The sequence below is a fragment of the Genypterus blacodes genome, unplaced genomic scaffold (genome assembly GCF_046128005.1).
Source record: "Genypterus blacodes isolate CSIRO-AG114 ecotype Tasmania unplaced genomic scaffold, CSIRO-AGI_Gbla_v1 ptg000154l_1, whole genome shotgun sequence".
Classification (NCBI taxonomy): Eukaryota; Metazoa; Chordata; class Actinopteri; order Ophidiiformes; family Ophidiidae; genus Genypterus; species Genypterus blacodes.
Window position 1 is genome coordinate 2,803,076 of NW_027466956.1, and position 23,433 is coordinate 2,826,508.

General features: G+C 41.0%; 1 protein-coding gene across 5 annotated transcripts in view; it reads left to right on the forward strand.

Annotated features, from left to right (window-relative positions):
* Nucleotides 1-23,433, forward strand: part of klc1a (kinesin light chain 1a) — a 36,639-nt gene that overhangs the window by 3,957 nt on the left and 9,249 nt on the right. For 3 of the 5 annotated variants that reach the window (XM_076166073.1, XM_076166078.1, XM_076166075.1), the window contains exons 2-13: nucleotides 2,152-2,419; nucleotides 3,263-3,493; nucleotides 4,117-4,198; nucleotides 7,226-7,454; nucleotides 8,366-8,453; nucleotides 11,386-11,487; nucleotides 14,179-14,352; nucleotides 14,460-14,559; nucleotides 15,397-15,449; nucleotides 16,660-16,727; nucleotides 17,252-17,360; nucleotides 18,840-19,001. In XM_076166073.1, the coding sequence (XP_076022188.1) occupies nucleotides 2,153-2,419; nucleotides 3,263-3,493; nucleotides 4,117-4,198; nucleotides 7,226-7,454; nucleotides 8,366-8,453; nucleotides 11,386-11,487; nucleotides 14,179-14,352; nucleotides 14,460-14,559; nucleotides 15,397-15,449; nucleotides 16,660-16,727; nucleotides 17,252-17,360; nucleotides 18,840-19,001 (1,665 nt within the window). In that variant the 5' untranslated portion in view covers nucleotide 2,152. Of the gene's footprint in view, nucleotides 1-553; nucleotides 663-2,151; nucleotides 2,420-3,262; nucleotides 3,494-4,116; nucleotides 4,199-7,225; nucleotides 7,455-8,365; nucleotides 8,454-11,385; nucleotides 11,488-14,178; nucleotides 14,353-14,459; nucleotides 14,560-15,396; nucleotides 15,450-16,659; nucleotides 16,728-17,251; nucleotides 17,361-18,839; nucleotides 19,002-23,433 lie in introns of those variants that run through there. The other 2 variants (XM_076166074.1, XM_076166077.1) reach the window with 2 other exon arrangements.

The following is a 23,433-nucleotide window of genomic DNA, read 5'->3' on the forward strand; positions in this document are numbered from 1 at the left end:
ATAACTCTCTCTCTCGCTGTGGTAGTTCCCCTTTCAACCCAAGACAGAACAGGAAAAGGCACATGCCGATACTTTCACTTCTGTCTGTGATTTGTGGTTGAGCATAATCTTAGTGGTTAAACATTGATTTGGTGTGATACAGGTTCAGTGTTTTGCAGTATTTGTTGGGATGCTTTGCAGTGTTAATGTTAAAGTGACATTCGGTTTGATAAAGGAAACTTTGTGGCTTGAACAAAAACTCCTGCTACAAAATAAATACTAATATTTTGGTGCTCTATCATCCACTCTGCCAGGTGGCCAGAAATGGTTATAAAATGCCGTTGTGGAACTGCTCGGTCGGTAAATGAGTGAAAATATGAGGTGAATGTCTTTGTCAGGGTTATTTCCCCGACGTGTGTTTAAAGCCCGCCGCTGCTGCTCACCTGGAGCTGGTTTTTCTTCTCCTCCTGCAGAGCGTCGGCTTCCTGCTCTGCAGTCAGCTGATAGGCTGCAGGGTGGTTGCTGAGTCACATGGAGCGATGGAGGCTGTAGCTTCTCCTCTGTCTGCTTTGCCTACACAGGGCGTTCGTCTGCTATTGTTTGCTCTCCTATGCTTGAATTGAAATAAGAAATCTGAAGCTGGAGATTTTCTTTCATCTTGTACCGCAGGAGCTTAAACTGAGGTGGGGAAGCTTGTTTACATCACATGTATGATTACAACATAGCCTATAGCATAATATTAGTTACTAGTAAGTCAGTAACCAGAAACATTTGCTTTCAGTATTTGTTAAAGAAAGATGTAAATGAAATATGCTTTTATTGCTTCAGTGACTGTTTTCTTTTTTTGTGTATTTGCAGAAAGTGCTTCCTCAGCACTGTGTCATAATCCGTTTAAGTGTGTTAAGTGTGTGAATGAATGCACAGCTAAAAGAAAGTCCAGATGGAGTGGAAAGAACTGCTCGGGGAGTCTTTTAAGCTGCTCTAAAGAGCAACTAATAACGTGCAATGTTGAGCTAATATGGGATTCTTTATCCAGTTACCTTTTGCACCTCATCTTCCTCAGTAAACAAGGTGGATTCAGGATGTGAGACATTTTCTGTGAAATTTAGTTTGACCGTTTTATTACCCCCGCATAGCCGATCCTTATGGTTGATCTAATCCTGGATATGACTGGCAGCCCCAAGGTTTGTAATCTGACACATCAAAGACTCAATGCACATGCTGCATATGTTGCGTAAAAACAGATTTTCAGAGAATATAAAACACATTTCACATTAGTTATTCATATTGATCGAACCAGAACTCTTGCAAAAAATCCTGCGTCACTGAAACAGAAAAGGTCAGAGAGATGCTGAAGCTTTGGATGAAAGAGCTCTGGGAATGATTCTTTTGTCATGAGAGATTCTTTACATTCACACACACATACATTGTGTGACCTGTGGGTGAATGTTGGCAGTCTGCAAACGTGGCAGAATGTTTGAAATATTAGAAAGACAGGTTTGCAAAGCTTTGGTCAATTTGGTCAAAGTCAGATTTATGTATGCTTACAGTCCCCTTTTTTTTTGGTTTGTCATTTATTGTTGCCTCAGAACCTAACAAGTGTAGAGGTCACAAGACCGCCACCAAGCATATAGTTCCGAGATAGAATAGAATAGCTTTTATTGTCGTTGTACATGAGAATACAACGAAATGCATTTGTAAAGTGCCTGAATCTTAGAACAGTAATAAATAAACAGCAATAAATAACAATGAATAAACAACACACAGTTCCATTTATACATTTAAACATAAGTAGTCCCATAGCTCAAGATGTCCCAATATTGCAATTGACTTTTGGGGTGTAAGTAATGTTTGATTTTGTTGAATTCAGTGATCTGTATGGCCTTCCAGAGGGTAACAGGCAGAACACGAAATAACAAGGGTGGGATGCATCTTTCAGGATGGTGTTGGCCCTGCGGAGACAACGAGTCTTAAAAATGTCCTCCAGAGAGGGCAGGGGAAGTCCAATTATTTTTCCTGCTGTTTTAACAGTCCTTTTGAGTTTTTTGCGACCTGCCTCAGTGCAGTTTGATGCTTACATTGATGCAATGATGGTTACATTGCATGGATACATTGCTGTTTATTATTGATGCATCATTTCACAGTATTCTCCTCCTCTTGGTTTACTTCCAGGATGCGTGAGGACATGTCCACTGCGGTGTGTGTGAAAGAGGAGGAGGATCCTGGGGAGAAGCTGTCCCAGGATGAGATCATCTCTCGGACTAAGCAGGTGATCCAGGGGCTGGAGGCCCTGAAGCAAGAGCACCATTCCATCCTGGATGGCCTGCTGGGCACGTTACGCTGCCTGAAACAGGATGAAGAGGGCGTCCTGGTGGAGGAGAAGTCCCATATGATCCGTAAGTCCCTGGAGATGCTGGAGCTGGGACTGAGTGAAGCACAGGTGAGTGTCCAAGGGTTCACAGATTTGGTCTGGGTGATTTACTTCAACAAGGTGGATATGATTGTTGTGTAAATTGTAGTGAATTTTAAAGCAGGACTGCCACCAATTGTATATGATAGATTCCCTTTATTAGTCTACATGAGCGGATGATATGTTCCGACTAAAGGCAGAAAAAGCTGACCCCTATGGTATCACATAGTTTGCAGACTACAGCCTCTGTAGCTCTGAGCTCCTCGGTCTTGCTGGTGTTAAGAGTCGGGTTGTTCTCTGAGCAACATCTTACCAGGCTCTGCACCTCCCCTCTGTGAGCTGACTCATCATTATGCCAGACCAACCCTATCGCTGTGGTGTCGTCCGCATTCTTAAGCTCCTTTTCCACATCCACCCACAGGCCATGTCTAATTACAATACAATGCATAAACAAATGTGCAGACTTGTTTCCTCACCGGAATCAATGTTTATCAATTTGTGCATAGCTCCTGTTCTGTTAGAGGAATCTAACTTGTATATTAGTTGCATATTATACTGCATAATTTCTCTAGTGTGAGACTCTGGAGGTCTGTTGCTGAAAATTGTCTTGTATACCTCTGCCCGACTTTCACCTTAAACTACACTATATGCCCTTATATGGACAATTTTACCCCAAGGACCTCTATTTGCAACAGTTTAAGTGTGTTATGTATTGTATTGTATAAGCACTGACACATTAAAGGGCAGAATCTACTGTATATAGTTCACTGTCATCCTCCTGTCACACACTACCAGGTATGATTTGTAGTAGTCTAGTCTTTGTGTAGTCTTCACAATTCTTCTGTGTAAATCAATGCCCTCCTCTCTGCCCAGGTCATGATGGCGCTGTCGAGCCACCTGAGCTCGGTGGAGTCAGAGAAACAGAAGTTGCGCGCTCAGGTCCGCCGACTCTGCCAGGAGAACCAATGGCTGAGGGACGAGCTGGCTGGGACGCAGCAGAAACTACAGAAGAGTGAGCAGAGCGTGGCTCAGCTGGAGGAGGAGAAGAAGCATCTGGAGTTCATGAACCAGCTAAAGAAATATGATGAGGACCTCTCCCCCTCAGTGAGTCTTTCTGTAGGACCTGTGGCGTCTTGATGTTCTAGAAAGTATTATAAAATTACAATATGACCATGTAGATGAATTGTAATTGTGATGAATTGTGATCAAACTAGCTGGATAAATGGCTGAAAATGGAAACAAGGGCTCTACAGCTCTAAAAAGGCAAACAGGTTATCATAATTAACTACACAACCTCAAATTTCCAGAAGTTCTCAAACTGTAAACGATCTTTCTTCAGTTCCCGCTTCTGAAGTGTTTGTTCTGCCCTCGGCAGCGAAGGAAGAACACACTTCACTAGGACATAAGTATTGATCTGTAGTTCTCGACAGTAACACTCGCTTTGATCCATAAATAGTTATTAGAGTAATGCCTAAGAGGGTCTTCATCCCTTATTATGGGGACTCTCTGCAGTCAAATACAGTCATTAGCTCCAATGTGTGTGTGCATAAGAGCGAGTTGGAGCTTTATTCGATAATTGAATAGTGTGTGGACTGTTTAAAAGCAAATAAAGCATTTAACACCCATCATATTCACCAGCTGACAAATTAGTTTGACCTGTTATATGCTTGCTCTCCTTTTCCCTCCCTCTTATCTAATCTCTCCTCTTTTCTCCCCTCTCCTCTCAGGAGGAGAAGGACGCCAGTGACGCCACTAAAGAGACACTGGACGACCTCTTCCCAGATGATCAGGATGACCAACCCCCAGGCAGTGAGTGTTCCACTTTCCTCTTCCTCACTTTACTTCTATATATTTCAAATCATTTTCAGTTCTCGGCCAAAATGTGAAATCTGGTGACTGGCCTTAGGATGTGTATATTTAAGCACAGATGGTGTTGTCATGTGGCAAATTTTGGAAACTACATACCACAACTAAGAGGAGGAAAAACAACTTGAATCAATGATTTGCCTCCTTGCTTCAACACCACTCACCTCTCTTCTATCACTCACTCCCTCCTGCATGCTCGCCCCAGTTTTTGTCCCTTCCCACTTTTCATGCCCTCCCATTCCCGCAGAGTCTAATTGGGCAGAGCTGTGTCGACTGCAAAGGCCCATTAGTCAGGACCTAGTTCAGTCTGGCTAGAGGCCAAATGGATAGAACCCAACTTTGACTGCTTTATGTTATCTTCTCTACCAGGTGTATGAGAATGTTGTAAACCAGTAAAGATGGATGACAACATGGAGACTTAACTATTAACTGAAGTTTTAAGTGACAACACTGTCTAATTGTCTTTCTGTTGAACTCATTTGTTTCATTCAGACTCAGGAGGTTTAGTCAGAATGGAAATGTAGCTTCCAGAATGCATAATGAAATTTAGGCAACATTATTCAAATGATTCTGAAGTAAGGATCAGCTTGAGTTAGGACTTCAGGAGTATTGTAGCTTGACCTGCAATGGACCTTGATGTATGTAAAGGTAACACATGTTGTGTAACTTGGCCTCAGTTAATGCATCCAGAGAAAAGAGTTTCACTAACCTCTCTGTTCTTCACTCTTGACTGTGGAAAACAAACTGAAGCACTGTAGTTATTATAGAAGGAGTCGATGGGTCCGCCACCTTGAAAGCTGCAGTGACTGTAATTATTATTATTGATGGTTGATTGAACGGTTTTGGTGGCTAAATATTTATTTCAAATATAAAACAGCATTAAGTGGACTCAGGTACTTATTGACAGTAGAGTAGACTGATGCTGTATTGAAGTGTGGATTTACTGGTGTGTGAGCTTAGCAGTGTTACAATAGGCTTGCTCCGCCTTTTTCATTGTATTGTTTAAAAGTATTATTGCAGTGCAGGTTACACTTGGGAGGAAGTGGAACAGGTTTGTTTGGGGATTCTGTGTCAAATAAGAACCGCCCTACTATCCTTTATGTTGAGGATTTAAATAGCTACATTCTGGCTCTCAGCACTGTCCAGGCAGTTTAATGGCATCGGGCTGAGAAAAGGGAGGGAAGGTATTCAACAACATAAATCTCAATAGAGATTAAGTCACATCTGGAAATACTTGTGATGACCCTCATTAAATTGATCCTTTGAGTGTGTATGAAAGTAGTTAGCCATTATATAGCAATATAATGATTACCCATCCACATAATACAGTATGGTGGATGGGTATCATTATATGGATGGTGTAAACTATGCAATTTTCTTTGACTGATGTATAAAATATAAGAAGATAACACCCCCCCTTCCCATGGTTGATTTTCTGAACTATCAGCCTTGCCTGGTTTAAAAACAAGTTGATTTAATAAATCTGATTCATAATGTAATGAACTCCTGAGCAGGTACAAAATCAATGCCTTGCTTTAAAATGCTGTCTGTGTGTATACGTCATCAAACACCACTGCCGCTCACATGAATCCTCTTATTATGAAATACAGCTTGCTGAGAGTGTGTGTGTGTGTGTGTGTGTGTGTGTGTGTGTGTGTGTGTGTGTGTGTGTGTGTGTGTGTGTGTGTGTGTGTGTGTGTGTGTGTGTGTGTGTGTGTGTGTGTGTGTGTGTGTGTGTGTGTGTGTGTGTGTGTGTGTGTGTGTGTGTGTGTGATTCTGCTGTATGTCTCTCCTCCTTTAAGTTTATTCAGTACAGTGCCAGATTGAATGTGTCACAAAGGGCAAATGGGTGTTGAACAACTCTTGTCTCATTCATAAACCTCAATTACTGACCGCTTGTTAGTGTTTGTGAAAGAGGCGTTACTATGGTATTGTGATGCTGGACCATGTCAGCCACTCTATTCAGTCAATGGTATTTGGACTGTACTTATATTGTGTTTATATTCTCCAAATGGCTTTACAATGACCTCACATTCAGCCGTTTATACAGTGGTGGCAGGTGCTCAACAGCACTAGGAGGAGTTTGGAATCTAACCGGGAACCTTCCAACCCCAAATGGCTCTGCCATCCCTTTAACTCATTCATTGAACACTCAATCACGTAAAGGAAGAAGACCTGTTTCAGTTTGAGAGTTCACTTATTGATATGAAATTGGAGAATTGTTTGGTCCCAAGTGTGTTAGTGGGCAATTACATTTGCACTTGGACTCCTTGTAATATCTGTATGTTGCTGCATTCTGTACCTACTGTGAAAAGAATTTAGGTGTGTTAGCTTAAACACCAGAAGAAGCAGTATAAGATATTTCTCTTATTTGTGTAGCAGCTCAAAAACACAACAATTTTTATTGCCTTTTGTCTTGTACGTCTTTAAAACAAGTTGTCAGTAATGGTTTGCATATTTACACAAATTAAGCTTTTAGCAGTGGCCGTCATTTAGGCACAGGGCTGCTGGCTACAGTGGGTGTGGGTGTGGGTGTGTGGTTCTCAGCACCTGGTATCACTTGGTTCTAGTACACTTCCTGTGCTGAGGCCAAACTCATTATGACTGTGGGCCACCCCCACTCCTAACCCGTACCTGCACTCCTTCAGAATAAATATAGTGCTGCCGGTCTCCAATGAGAGACACACACACACAGCACATTTAGACCCACTGCTTCGTTACTGCAAGGGCTTCTATCCATTTTCGTGACTCCATTGCGCCCAGTAATTAGAAAGGTAAGAAATGAAGGATGCCATCACCTCTGGCATATTTTTCCTTTTCTCTACTATTGTATTGACATTCGGTATGGGTCATAACTTATTTCCTGTTGGGGTGTTTAAGAAAAACACTAACCAACACATGCTGGAATGATTTAAACTAAAGAAATATGCATCCTGATTCCTTGCTTTCCTTTTCCCCATCCCTCTCCAGTCCAGCAGCCTCACGGCAGCGCTGCAGCAGCGGCGGCACAGCAGGGGGGATACGAGATCCCAGCCCGCCTGAGGACCCTCCACAACTTGGTGATCCAGTACGCCTCCCAGGGCAGGTATGAAGTGGCTGTGCCCCTCTGCAAGCAGGCCCTGGAAGACCTTGAGAAGACCTCTGGACACGACCATCCAGATGTGGCCACCATGCTCAATATCCTGGCTCTGGTTTACAGGTAAGTCTATCAATCTCAGTATCCTGCTCCCTTTCTATAGAAGTAGAACACACCATATACTTTACAGACATTTTTAGCAAGACTTTTGACTAGGGTTTTCCCTTTCAACCTCAATCTTAGTTGTTCAAATCTTGACTTAACTAAGAGCAGTCAACATTTCATGTCACAAAATGTTATCTAATATATCTGTTTGATATGATATGAACTGTGTCAATTCCTCTATGATGTACTGTTTTTAATTTGGCACATTTGCTTAGCATTGTACTTATTGGATGTAGATTTGCTTCTAAGACTAGAGTTACAGAAACAAGGAAACCACCCAGGTTTTCAGAATGTAAATATACCCAGTTAAGGAAACCTGAGACAGAAAAATATGTGATCCTGCTACATTTCCTCTTTTTGTTACCCGTGCAACATGGAGGCATGTCCCTCCTAAACACTGTTGATCACTCTAACATCTAGCATTGTGTGACAGACCTCTACAGGACCTCCAAATGATAGTTGGATGGCTTTCTCTACCAGAGCTAGAGATTTACAGTACAGTAATAGTGTGTGGTTGGTGTAAATTTCCTGCTCTAAGCACACCGGGACAAAAGGAATGACACAGGACTACAGGATTTGTCCCATGCTTCTTACGTCCACAAATCTTAAATCGCCTTTGAATACTAGTCCAACAACTTTGGATTCCTTGAGGGAGTGAGAGAACACGGTGGGCTGGTTGTCGGAGCGCTGCAGCTTGGGCTGTTGGAACGACAGAGAAGCTATTCCCACCCTGTGAACTGAAAGTAATGGCCTGTTAGGGAAAAATTATTAGCATAGTTTATGTTTCTTGTCCTTTGTGTGTGTCTATAACCTGTCCATCTGTGTCTAACTATGGCTGTCTGTCTGTCTGTGTATGTGTTATGTGTCAGGGATCAGAATAAATACAAAGAAGCAGCCAACCTGCTGAATGATGCTCTGGCCATCAGGGAGAAGACTCTTGGCAGGGACCATCCAGCTGTAAGTATTTTGTTGTGTACATTATATCAGTGTTTCCCCCCTGCAGCACAGTGTCCTTTCTCTGTGTGAGTTTTGTCAGTTATTCGTTAACTGCAATTGTTTTTGAATCTCGTCAGATTTTCCAACTGACAAACAACTTCTCAAATGGTTTTAAACCACCATGAAGACATAGTTCCATTAACCGGAAGGCTGCATTTACACTGCCATGTCTAATTCCAGGGTTCCTGCAGTCACGAAAGTCCTGGAAAGGTCATTGAGTTTTATAATGCCTTTACCAGGCTTGGAACAGTTTAAAGTCATTTTTCAATTGTTTTTTGAAAAGTCGGGGAATGTTTTGATAAAAAGAAAACAGTTAAGATGTTTTCATTTCCTCTAAATCTGTCTTGTATCATTTTAGGATATCGTCCAGTCAGAGTTGAGACGTGTTTGTCATGAGAATAAGTGTTGTGATAGTAGTAGGCAGTGACTTCAATCATCATCCAAATGCGAGGCAAATATAGTATAATATAATCTGCAAAAAAAGTAAAAGTAGCACAAGTAGCGCTAAGTAAAAGTAAAGCGAAGAGATCACCATAGACACGAGTAGAATCTATAAAGAAAATGATGCCTCACCTGCAGAGTTACTACCAACACTACTACTGTTACTACACTGTTGCCCATAAAGTTGGAATAAAGTTGTATTCCAACTTTATGGGCAACAGTGTACTTCAACCAACATGGCTTTCAGAAAACACATTTCAACAATCTACACAGATATGTGGGCAGATTTAGTTATTAATATACGTTAATTGAATATGTGCACTTGCAGCAAAGCAAAGTCATCCCTCCACAGTCAGTCTGCATTTGTGACCTTGTGTGATTAGTTTGCAATGCCAAAGCAGTTGTAAGTAGCAGTTTGCTTAACTTGGATCAAATACAAAAATTCACTTTAAAACAACCTACCCAACACAGACACAACAGATGACCATAATAACACTGCAGCCACAACAAACTCTGAATTATGTCCCGAGCTGTTTACCAGTATTAAAGACCCTATAAAGTGAAGACTGACTTTTGACTATTACTTTTATAATCCTGATATATCATAACCCTTTTTCCCCCCCATTTAGTTTTATGAAGGTAGGGTTTGCAACTGTTTCCACTCACATTTCCGAGCAACCCTTTCAAAATAACTGGTTCTTAAATGGACAAAAGTGTTTTTTCCTTCCTCACTAACAACCCTTTTTTAAACGCACAACAAACAAGCATTGAGTGGTTTTAAGCAAAGGTTGTTAAACCAAGGCAGTCAAGAAACACCCAGACTGCCTAATTGCTTATACAGTTGTTCTTTAAACCAATTCCACTGCCCCAGGAGTTGGACCGCAGAGTGAACACAAATGAATTTGTTTGTAACCTCTGTGTGAGAGCAAGTGGACTAACTGTGTTAACCCTGGCAGGCCAGCGTGTCCCCTGCCTGGACCTCCATCACTCTGCACTGTGTCACCCTGAGGTTAGCTCTCCCCTCCCCTGCCTCATCCACCCTCCTGTCCTTCCACCATAGAGTGATTTTTGCAGTGAAATCCTAATGTCGGGACACAGTACAATCTGCGACTTTTCACCTTTTCCCCCCCATCACTCCTTATTTTTGCAACTATTGATTTTGTACCCAGTGCCTTGAATCTCAGCCAAACCCTTCTGCCGAGCTCAGCTCTTTTAAAATTCTCATTCAGTTCATCCCACTTTACTCTTCATCCTATTTGCTTCCTCTCCTCTCTCTATTTTTTCTTTATATTCTCTGTGCCTTTATTGGTGTTTTTTTTCCTTCACATATCCTCATCTTGCTGTCTTTTACTCAGGTCAGGAAAGTCACGAAGTGTGTTTTTCATTTCACAAATATGGGGCTGGATGATATGACAAAAAATTGCAATTGTTTCTGTAGGAGTCACTGGACCCTAGAGATGCTGGACAAGTTGAGAGATACAATCCTGGTGTATCATAGTATTTATTACTTACTTGATAATCTACTTTAAATATTTAGGAAATGGTTTAATGGTTAATTACTTCAATCTGAAACATAATCCAATGCACATAATCCAATATACAGACCGACATAATTTAAATCAATAAATACCACCGTGATTATTATCAGCATCATTTTTTCATGCAATTAACTTGCAATGAGTAAATTTTGGTCGCTAAATGTGTCATATTAGTAATTTGGTTCATAATTCAGGTTTCTATGAAGAGTGAGACCATGTAGCACTGTTTAGTTTTACAAACAGTACTACACTGTCTTGGATTACAGGCTTCTACTATCTGACATATTCAAGGTATAAATATGTTCTTAAGCGTTAAACTGGCGTCTAAAATCTTCTAATCGAAACTAGAAATAAAGGTTTTGGTGAAGTTTTGACGTTTGGTAATGAAAACCAACTACCAACCCTCGCCTCACTCCTTTCATATCATTCTCCTCTTCCTTTCCCTCTCCCTCAATGAGCTCCCCTTCCTCCCTTTACCCCCCCCCCCCCTGTCCCCATGACCACCAGAATGTGGTTTGAATCACAGATCAGACCTGACCTCTGGCCTGCCCTGTACTCCTGCTCCTTCTGGGTGCACATGGTGAAGATTTATCACACAGCTGATTCAGATCAAATTACAGCTCACCAAAATCACTTCCTGTTTCCGCTCCTCCACATCCACCCACTCACCAGATCAATGGCAATGTGCTGCTGCGGTTGCGTATTGAGGTCTCCCTCTGTCTCACAAACACACATAGATATGTGTGGTTGGAGATCTTCTTGTAAATAACTGTGTGTGTGTGTGTGTGTGTGTGTGTGTGTGTGTGTGTGTGTGTGTGTGTGTGTGTGTGTGTGTGTGTGTGTGTGTGTGTGTGTGTGTGTGTGTGTGTGTGTGTGTGTGTGTGTGTGTGTGTGTGTGTGTGTGTCCCTTCTAGGTGGCTGCCACCCTCAATAATCTGGCTGTCCTGTATGGGAAGAGGGGAAAGTACAAGGAAGCAGAACCTCTGTGCAAGAGAGCGCTTGAGATCAGAGAAAAGGTGAGACACAGTTCAAGTAACCTGAATAAGCATATATGTATCAAAAACGTATTCCCACCACATACATTGAAACGTATTGTCAATAAGGTGCTTGTGAATCCCAAGTTCTCAAAGCAGCAGACAAAACAGTCAGTGATGGTGGCTACAAGACATGTTATGATGATTATGATACTTGCACGCTTATTGATTTTTGCTAGATACATTTGCTAGTCCAGCCTGCTCAGACTGAGCTAGCTTCGACTGAAAAATATTAAACTTCAATAACTCGACTTTATTTATGTAATGCCAAATCACAACAAACGTTATCTGAAGGGGCTTTACAAACAGAACTTCTAAAGAAGCCCAGCATTCATGAGTAAGCACTTGGCATCAGTGGCAAGGAAAAACTCCCCTTTAACAGGAAGAAACCTCAGGCAGAACCGGGCTCTAGGTGGGCGGCCATCTGCCTTCACCAAACGATAAGGTTACCATACAAGTCTTCACATGCCTCTACCGTTCCTGTCAATGTTACTTCAAGTGTGGATGCTGCCCATAAACAAAAATATTTTATGACTTAATATCACAGGTTATGTTGAAATTAAAAGCAAAGGTGTTCTAATTTACTGCTTTCAGGCTTTCTCCTTATTTGAAAACACTGTAAATAAGGTCATGAAATTGTGGTAGTTATTTGTTTGGGAAGCCCAGGAACTTAAATTTGTAGCTACTTTAACAAGCCGACCCTGGCAGCACACCTATAGAAGAGGAAGTAGTGACTTAACCTGCAGCAAGGCAAACGGACCTGCGAGTGCTCGGTTTAGGAGAGAGCGTACAGATTAGTAGCAGAGTAGAAGTTTCAAAGTTTCCAACAATTATTTAAGTAGGACAAGCAGCAAGCAATCAGCAGTTGAAGTGGGAGAGCAGTGGCACCAGGTGCATCAGTGTTCACTCAACTTGGAACTGTGTTGGCGGTTTTTGGCTGTCTAAGAAATATTCTCATGTGTCTTAAAATGTCGAGCTGTCTAATCCTGTATTCTATTTGAAACAGGAGTGATTCTGACCTCAACGCTAGGAAACAGATTTGTGCTTTTCTCTCATCCATTGAAGCTATTTATTGAAATCTCTCTTTGTGGATGACTTTGTAGCTGATACCCTAAGGTCATAGGTTTACACAAACCCCAAAGGTTTTTATTCTTGTAAAAGACAGGCTGGCTGTCAGATGTGCTGTGCTGTAGAGAAGAGGGTGTGAGGGACTGAGTGATCTCTACTGTCCTCTGGATTACACAAAGGTCAACAAAGGATATGCTGCGGATGGTTGTGGTCCAAAACCTCCAATAGCTTTGAAGTACAGTAATCTGAAGCCAAACATCAATGATGTTGGTCTTTGACCTATATCCCTCAACCAAGTGTTCATATGAAGTCGTTTTTTAGCTCACTCCTTTTGACTCCACCTTATACTATTTTTCCTTCCCTTCACTCTTATCTTACATCTCCCCTTTTCTTCTTCCATCTTTAATACTGTGGCCCAATCCAACTCTGACTGCTCTACTATGTCTCATTCTTTCTCTCCTTCATCCCCACAACCTATCACTTTATGTTATGTTTCTTTTTTGATTCATGTCTCTTATCTCCCCCTTTATTTGTCTATTCCTATCTCTCGCTCTCTCGCTCTCTTGCTCTCTCTTCCCTGATGTGTTTTGTGTTTTCGAGAGCTGCTTTGGTGTTTGTCAGCTGTATTCGACCTTTATTTAATCAAGCAGGGCAATAGTCCTTCATTCTGCCTCGGGCCTTTGTACGAGATGTCTAGTTCACAAAACTGGTTGGAGGTTAGAGAGTTTCCTCTGTGGCCTCACAAACACAATATACATAGGTGATTTGCAGCTCTGAATTGGCACTTTAGAGACACATTAGGTGTAAACTGATACCCAGACTATACTTAGACATTTTCAGCACCATTCCTTCAATTATCTCCACACTTCACACAAAGGTGCTGCATTTGCATATGGTGTTTTCATTTAATTTGCATAAAATTAGCAGTTTAGTTTTTCATTTGCATTACCTAATTATAGTAGTGGGAGACATGATTGGAACCACCCTAGTACCTCCAATAATGACATCGTGAATGATGCCAAAGTTGACGAGAGTATAGCAGATACAGAGGCTGGGTCATAGCAGGTGACCCATAGCACAGTGGACGGCACCCGAGGGTCAGGGTGTTTGCTCACAGCAGTGCTACACAGCCTTCTCCAGGGCAAAGAGAGCCAGCAGCCGTTTTCGTTTAAGGTGATGAAGAAAAGGCCCAAAGTGTTTCTGTTAGTCCACACAAAGGCTGCAGATGAACTGTAATTTTAAAGTTAAAATACAGAAAATATGGGTTTAATTCAGAATAGAAACGGTAAAACTACTTAAACTGACATTCTTAATAACGGATCATAGAAAGGAAGGAACAAAATCACGGCTATGAACGCATAATTGACACAAATGTAAAATATGAACAGTGACAGGCACCATTTAAGCAAAATGTAGCTTTATTAATAGAGGAAAATTGATATCTTTGTTATTGCCGACAGCATAATGTACCAGCACCTGACCACCCTGAAACAGAACTGTGCACCAAATGGCACATGTCAGACATCAGCTGGGGTCTGTAACTCCTTGTGGGTAATCTATAGAGTTGTTGTTTCTTACCCCTCACCCTGCTTGTTCTCCTCCCAGGTGCTGGGGAAGGACCACCCGGATGTTGCCAAGCAGCTGAACAACCTGGCCTTGCTGTGTCAGAACCAGGGCAAGTACGAGGAGGTGGAGTACTACTACATGAGAGCGTTAGACATCTACCAGACCAAACTGGGCCCTGACGACCCCAATGTGGCCAAAACCAAGAACAACCTGGTGAGAGTGGCTCTGCATGTAGACACGGGGTGGCTGTGGCAGAAGCAGCCTCGGGGTTTAGAGTGTGCATCATGAATATTAATGTTCTGTTTTCTCGACTCCTTTAGGCATCCTGTTACCTGAAACAGGGAAAGTACAAGCAGGCTGAGACTCTGTATAAAGAAATCCTCACTCGTGCTCATGAGAGGGAGTTTGGCTCTGTGGACGGTACGGTGTAAATATGTGACTCAATGATTACACAAGCACGTAGACACACTTAAGAGTGTTTGCATTGCTGCCAGTAGGTCATATCAAGCTGTATTCAGAATTGGCGGCTCAAGCAGGCGATGTAAGTGGGATTACTCAAGTCAAAAGATCTGCTAGGAAGTGCATCTTAAGAGTTTAGCTGCACAGGCGGTTGGTTGGACAGACAGATGAATGTATAGATGTCTTACATTGGTCCTTTTCTGGAAATGTTCTGATAGAGCATTTGATCTTTCCACTGTAGACATTTGCTTTATGTTCCCCTAACAAAGAACATACAAGTCTGTTACCTGAAGGACTGGTTGAGATCAGGGATGGAAATATCATCACTAATGATCTAGAAACAATAAATCACCATCACTAATGTAAAGATTATTGCTCTTTTGCATGTAAGTCTCAGTTTATCATCATGGAAATGTGTACACAGTGGTGGCCAGTAACATGTCTATGAATGAGCAGAATGAAGCAATATGTCCACTCTCATCTTTCTAAATGAAAACACTGCTGTGAACGTGTCAACGTGGAACATCATTCTGTTTCACAGGCTTGAAAATTACATTGGAAATTAAACATATTATAAGATACTGTCATTATGGCAGTGGCAGTGTTGTTGTATGTGTTTGTTGTGCTAAAGTAATAAATGTCTTCCAACACATATGGAACAGTTATCTGGGTTGTGCAGTTTTGATATTGACTCTAATTTCTTACTGTATGTCAACTGTGAATATGGCCCATCTTAGTGGAGAATACAGCTGCAATCAGAAATGTTTAAACCGGGCTCTCTGTCTTTTTCCTGTGCAGATGAGAACAAACCAATCTGGATGCATGCTGAGGAGAGAGAGGAACAAAGCAAGGTGAGTGCCTGCAATTTAAGATTCACAAACGGATTGAAATAATGATAATATGGGTTATAAAAGAAGGGCAAAAGAACTATACAGAGGGTATACAGTGTACTGTACATAGATGGCCTTTAGTCATTGACTGAGGATGTAGTGAGGTAAATCACAGTAATGTGTACTCAAGTCACTTTGTATCATATCACTACTTGTATCATACATCAGACAAATTTGCTGAATTTAGCCTCACTTGAATAAGGACTTGAACCTTTTGACTTGGAAAGTCTTCATATTTTTTCCAAGCCAAATATTGAAACAAATATTCCACTTCTACAGTAATAAACTAATGTCATAAAAAACTTTAGAAAAATGTATGGAAATGATTTAATAAATTATTAGAAGTTTAGCAAGCTAGAAGAGGAAACAATTAAGATATTTTTATGCCCTCCTAAACACTCACACATAATTTCAGCACACTAGCCAGTGACCCTTGTTGTGAGACGTGAGATTGTTCAATTATTGACTTTGCTAGCAGCAATTCTCTCAAATCGTCGTCACAGTGCAGACAGATGAGGTACAAAGAATGCCTGCTTATCTGCTGTATATATCAATCATGGTTTAATAAATGTGAAGATGCTGAATATGCTGGGTGTATAATGATTTGCTTATTGTCCAAGTTGTACCACACACAAAACAAGTTTAGTTTATAATGCCATAGCAGAATTGGCGTTTCTTGCTTATCTTAACATGGAAATGTTTTCTTTCCGATTAATCTTGACTTTTGACTTGAGTACCAACTACCAACTAGAGACTTACTTGTGTCACCTTTGGCAAACTACATGACATGTTCATTGCCCACTTAACATTTGGATATTAGGCCTAGTCAGTCTGTAAAAGTGCCACAAACCAAAGTGATGCCTAATGTGCTTACAGACACATAATCATTCACAAGATACAACACTCCCATCAGCATTGAACCACCTTGAGTTTATGATGATGTGATTTCTGAAAGGGCTTATGAGGTTATCCTGACCTGATGATAATCACAACATTAAATATCCTTTCATCTCATCTTTCATGGTGTTAAAAAGGCTGCAGTATGTCACTTTATGTAATGTCATTTAAGTTTAATGAATCCATGCTTCTTGTCCATTCTCAATGTGAACATTAAAACTTAAAGCTGTTTTCTTGTAACTTCATGAACACATGTCTTGCCTTTGCCTCGTAGGGGAAGCAGAAGGACGGCTCACCATTTGGAGAATATGGGGGCTGGTACAAAGCCTGTAAAGTAGACAGGTCAGTTCCTTTAATGCTCTCTGTGGTACAAAAATCTGCTTATTTCTGCAGCTCTGTTTCTTTGACACAAGAAGGTTAAGAAGTTAAATACTCAATCCGGTCTTAGTGAGTAGACAGTTTTCCATCCTAGTTTCCGAAAAGGATATCCTGTATCTGAACTCTGGACATCATCAGTAAATTATTCTTTTCTTGTATCTTATCTTTATCTTGTGAGTTTATCTTTATTACACAATTATTGAATTGTTTCAGTACTGCCTCTTGGATTTATTTTTTAATTGTATCAAAAGTATATTAAATGTGGAAATGAGGAGAAGAAGAAGAAGAAGAAGAAGAAGAATCCCTTTATTTGATCCCCAAGGGGAAATCTATATTTAATATTAACAGTGACTACAAAAACCAAAACTATGTGATAGTATTTCATATATATCTTCAGTGCAGAAGTTTGCTTTTAAAAGGTGAAAATACTATCTGTATGTTCTCCAAAATGATTCCCTGCATTGAGATGATTCTCCTTGCTTCTGCAGCCCGACTGTAACCACCACCCTGAAGAACCTCGGCGCCCTCTACAGGCGACAGGGCAAGTTTGAAGCAGCTGAGACTCTGGAGGAAGCCGCCATGCGTTCCAGAAAGCAGGTGTGGTTAATTGTGGAGATTGGTGGGGATTATTTTAATGATGTACATGTGCGTACATATACCATAAGATGACTATTATGTCTCACACAATGCATCCAAGTGTTAATTTATCCCCTATTCTTAACGATTCTGAACTCATCATTACCAGTCTCATTACATAAGTTGAGAGCAGGTTGGCTCATTAACAGGGAGCCTCCGGTGTTTATCTTAAGTTCTTGCATAAGCAGTATAATGTAGACTATATAATGTCGCTGATAGATTTTCCATCACAAATACAGTCCAGTTTGATTTTATCAATCTATCCATCCCAAATGTCCACAGTAAACATTTAGCCTTAGTCCCTCAGTTCCACACTTGTTAACTCTGGCTGTAATAGGCTTGATAGTTTAAGAATTTGTCCAAATCAAAAGTAATTGTTTATAGCATTTTATCCATCTCTTTGTTCTAGTCATTGTCTCCATTTTTCTGAAATGTGCCTCTGTGATGCTAAGCATTCTTTCAAAAATGTGAAAATGAATAAATATGGCACCACAGACCCAAGAAAAGCACAGTAGAAGCACAGAATAAAGCGACTCATAACAGTGCTTGACAGTTTTTTTATCACAGCTGCCGAGATGCATTCACAGTCCACTAATGTTACTACATGACCTAATGTTACTGAAACTCACTTACAAGGGTGGAAAACTGATGAGGGCAACCTAAAGTGAAGACACAGAGTTTAATGTCAAAAGGCAGGTGACAAAAAGATGGCACTATATACAAATTATTGTATAAAATTTAACAAATTAAACTCAAACGTTGTTTGGTAATGAGTCTATAAAAGCAAGTCTCTTATGTAATATGATGCTGATGAGGTTGTTAGCCTTCTGTAGAGTCAAATTACACAATGTTTTTCAAAAGTTGTCATTTTTTCACCGTTTATGGACTCTTGAAAAATGTATTGCGCTACAATGAGAAAGCGGAAAATGCAAAAATCTGATTTGCTCAATAAAGATTCAATATACATTATATTTCCTGTTAGGTTAATATAAGAGGACACGTTTGTTGAGACATAAAGAGGCCATTCACACTCACACAGGCTGTCACCCGGCCTCTGTCTGGATTTTCCCTTCTTGAATAATTGATTTGTCAGGCACATTCAGAGGAAGGTGTGCTGCCTCGCTCTGGCTTTAATTATACCAGAGGCTTCTTCAGTTTGCTCACATGTTTCTGAAGGGAAATACCAGTATGTCTGCTGTAATAAACTCTTGTCACATGAAAAAGGACGATATGTGTAAATTTAGAACAGAGGACTCATTATTAGATTGATGGCTGTGCCTGTAGGAATTTTCATCACGAGTTGTTAATTCACCCAGCAAGAACCATGAATCTTGCTCGGCTAATGAAAGATTCCATACCATTTGTTTATGGATTGTTGGCACTGTTATTTATTGCCATGTACTGCATATTTCTGTGTTTGTATGTGTGTGTGTGTGTTAGGGTCTGGACACTGTACATAAGCAGCGGGTAGCGGAGGTCTTGAGTGAGCCGGAGGCCCGGGAGAAGCAGCGAAGCCGTGAAAGTTTGACCTCTGACGCGGTGAAGTATGAGAGCGGACCAGACGGTGGCGAGGAAGTGAGTATGAGCGTGGAATGGAATGGGGTAAGTACAGTACACAGCCCACAACATAGCACTGAGAACCTTTATGCAGATATCCTGAATCTTTCTCGACAGAAGCCACATGGATACATGATCATTTCCTATTCTGGTAGTTACTTACTTGCATGGCTGCCTCTTTTATATGAAGAGGCAACAGACAACTCTATTTTCACTTTTCCCTGTAAGCAGAGGACTACTGTGACATCTCCTGGTGTGCAGCTTTAAATAGTTTGCTTATACCAAGGCTAAAGTAGAAGGGCAGATGGATCATATCTTTTTTCAATCGATTCTACACTTCTACAATTTGCAAAGAGCATTGACTTGAGTTTTGACTTAACAAGTGTTTTTTTGCTTGTAGTTACCCAGAGGTAACCCATTCAATACGGGGAGAACATGCAAAATCTGCCCAGAAAGATCACAAATGTCTCCCAGGGTTAACAGCTCATTAGAAAATGTACCCACCCATCCTTGTAACAAGTTTAATCAAAAATGGTTCAGGACATTTTCAGTAACAATCAAACCAACCAACTAATGCACACAGGCAAAAAGGAAAACATGGTAGAGGTAATTACTCGTAATCAACATGACTGGTACGAGGTGACCTATGACCTATAACGCCCTACCAACCTATATTTAGGTTGGTACAGCTATTAAACAAGTCACTATGAGGAGATATGGAAGGAATTAAGTGATAATCAGTTGAATGAGCTGATCACATGATTCTTGTTGATCAGTGGCTACTGTCGAGAAAGAGACTTACTTTGCTGACAGTTCAATGTTCTAATCAGTATAAAGCCTGCCAGGCACTCTTAATACTGCTGCTTTACTCTCAGTAAAGCCTCTTCGTTGTACATATATACAGAGTCTGTCTCGTGGTTTCATCCTCTGGCTGTCGTGACTCAACATGTAGATGTAGTCTCACTGTAGGCTGGTAGCTGTGCATATATGCCTCTGTCCCATAGCAACAGTAGCTATTGTGCCCTGAACAGCCAATCAACATCCTCCTCCTGCGAGTTCCCCGCCTGTTGTGTATCAGGCTGCAACCCCTGGAGATACATTGATCTTTTAACACACTCTACCGTCAGTCAGCTGTTAATGTACATCTTCTCTCGGCTCATCAGTGAGAGGGGGAGGCAGTGTCGCTTATCATAGAAAGAGGTCTGTCTGGAAGTAAATTATTATTAATAGAAAGGTTGAACACGTTTTAATGCCCAATTCTCCATTTTGCCTTTTCAATTAAATTTGCCATTCAACAAAAGGACATGTTTCAAGTAGCTCATATCTGTTGTGTGTTTCCTCAGTTTAGACCTGAAACAACCCATATGCTGCTGCTTTCCAAAGCATTTGTAAAGGTTCACAATGACTTCAAATCTATTTTAAAGTCGAGATAAAGCTCTTGTTGCAGCTTCGGTCATGTGGGTTGTATGCTGCAACATCATTCACATGTGGACAGATGCATTCCGTGTGATTTCTCTTTTTACTCTCTACACATCTATGACTCATACCGTATGTGTCACACATGAGTAAAGCATTTGAATTGGGTCGGTGTAAATGTGGCACTAAAGTCACCACTAAACTGCCATAGTTGCATCATTTTCCTGTGATATTATAGACGCATTTCTCCTGCAGCATGTAATTAGTCACTAATATAAAAGTGCCAAGTCAGTCTTTTTGGATATTTAGTTTTTGTATTTAGTATTCATCACTTCCCTTTGGACTCAAATCAAATCCCTATCTGATGGCAGTTAGTATCTCAGCATTAGATCTAGTCCTGATACCCACCACGACTCTTCAATGTGTTTATCTGACTCAACATGGGCTTTGTACTGTACTCCTTCAGTGTTCTCTGGACAATTACATATTCATGATCTGTCTGCTGTTCTGTATGTATACGCCTCCCATTTCCCTTTCTTCATTGTGTGAAAACTTCAGTGTGGCATCGTAATTCTGCCTGAGACTGAAAAGTGTGTTTCGTGTGTTTTCTTGAGTTCCCATCCGTGCTTTGTCAGCTTGTTAGCAGCCAGAGCAGACAGAAAGCCTCTGAATAATTAATGAATCCACAAAGGCTCACTAACTAAAACTAGATTTGGAAACGCAAGTGAAAGTAAATGCTGAAGTGTTGGATGCACTGAATCGGACACAAATGTTGCCGTTTCCATGGAGTGGAAATGTGACCTCATGGTTTCAGAGACTGACCTGTAACAGAAAGCTCACAGGGAAATGAACTAGAAACAAAGCATTCTCTTAGTGAGATGTTTATATCCAGCAGCATGGATTATAGTATACATGATATCATCCTGATATAACAAATCTAATGGTTCCAGTGTCTGTCTGGCTGCTCTCATGCCCCTGCATCTCTAACCAGATCTAACGTCTTTCACACGCCTTAACTGGACTGATGTTCCGAACACAATCACAGAATCTCTCAAACCTTTTAAACTGTACATGAACGCCCCCAAGTGGTAGAATAAACAAATTACATCTCAGCTGCTCTTGCAAAATTGTACTTACAGAAACTCTTAAAATTTGATAATAGCAATATGAATTTGGTTCGGTGAGTTTAAGAAAGACAACATGAAATTAAAAACAGAAAAGTCTTCTCGACACATTTCAAAGCAGATAAATCTTAAGTTTGCAGAAGAAGCACCAAGTCATTCTTTTGCCAGTCACAAGATGCTTTCAAGACTTTGTACTAAGTCATTGCCCGTGTTGACCCTGACGATCATTCTCCTGTCACACCTGGAGCAGGAAGCACTCTACGCTCTGCTTCTGATGCTTCATTTATACCAAAGCTTTAGTTTTTCAGTCTTTCAGTAACAAGAAAGTAGTTTGAGAAATTCTGTGTCCCATCTGAGACATCTCACCTCTGTCCTGTCTCCTCCCTTTGCATTTGCCTACAAAATCATTCCTCTGTTCCTCTTCTTCCTCGCCCCTCCTTCCTTCCTTTCACCTTGGCTGACTTCATCTTGCTTTCTGTTTCACTTTGTATTCTCCTCCTTCTCTCTCTCTCTCTCTCTCCTGTCTGACCGGCAGGCTTAACTCCAGATGCCTTGTATTGGTTCTAAAAACTTACCTTCTGCATGACGGATGCCTGGTCTCACCTCGCCTCAACCCCTTCAGCTTTGCGGTTTTCTTCAGCTCTGACTCTCCCTTCTATCTCTGTCCTCCGCCACCCCTGGGTGCTGGGGGGTGGGGGTCTCCACTATGCGTCACACTTGAGATATGAGATTTGTATAACACAATCCTATCAGCAGTGCTTTGGTAGGAACATCTTATTTGTCGGGGACAGCCTGTGTATTTAAATCCAAACTTCTGCTTCCCACCTTTCTCCTCTGGTGTCTCTAAGCACTGTACTCACTCTTACTGACTGTATGTATCTTCTGTGGGGAGGGGGGATGGGGGGGTGGATGTGAGGCGATTGGGGTGGTATTTATATATATCAACATTGAAGGTGTGCTTCTTTCTGCTGCTGGTTTCTGCCTCTCTTCTTTCTTCCTCTGTCTCTCTTCTGCTGTACTTGTATTGAGAGTTAATAATGTACATGAGAGGCAATGGAGTAACGTTGTGGGGAGATGATTTGTTTCAGTGACAAAGTCTCAGCTTTGTAACAGATTCCTTCTTTTACAGCATTTTCAACCTAAACTCTATTTCCCAAGTTTTGTTCCATCTTATCAAGTGATTCTGACCAATGTATTGTCGGACATTTTCCAGCTTTTATCTCGCTTTTTTAACCCTAAAAGGCATACGGTCAAACCCAAACATTTAGCCCCAAAAGCATTTCTTATTATGCATATGGACTAATTTAACTGAGGCAAACATGTCAGAACAGCAATGCAAGTGCTTATTTTGCATACAGTATTTAATCTTCCTGTACTATGAGTTTTAAGTCCCAGTGTAAAATCAGGATAAAGGTTGTATTAAAGAGTGAGAAATGAGTATGTTAGAGCACCTTTTTTTCATGCCAGATGTATTCCTAATCAATTTAGACCGGACAATCAGAGCCTGATCTTGAGTTAAAACAGCCAATCAAGTCCATCATAGCGTTCTGACCCTGTTACACAAAAACAAACATCCGATGACATCCAGGCAAAAGGCCCGAACGAAGACAAATGAAGGGAAAAGAGTTTAAGTTGAAAAGAAATGATTTTTCCCTCCTCGCCTTTCTTTCTCTATTTTCTCTCCACATTCCATACTGTGGAGTTCAGTTCATCTTTAACTTATATAAGGAGTAATGTTGACTCACAATAGGCCACGTTTGGCTCATAGTGACTTCACATTCTGTAGAAATATGGACTGAACTGAGCATGATTGTAAATCTCACGCCATGGATTGTGGCTCTTTAGGTCGCTCCTCATAATGGAAGTTAGTCAGTAGTAACAGTCTTTGTCACCTGTTTGCAATGATATCACAGTAAGATGATGTGACCTGATGAAGA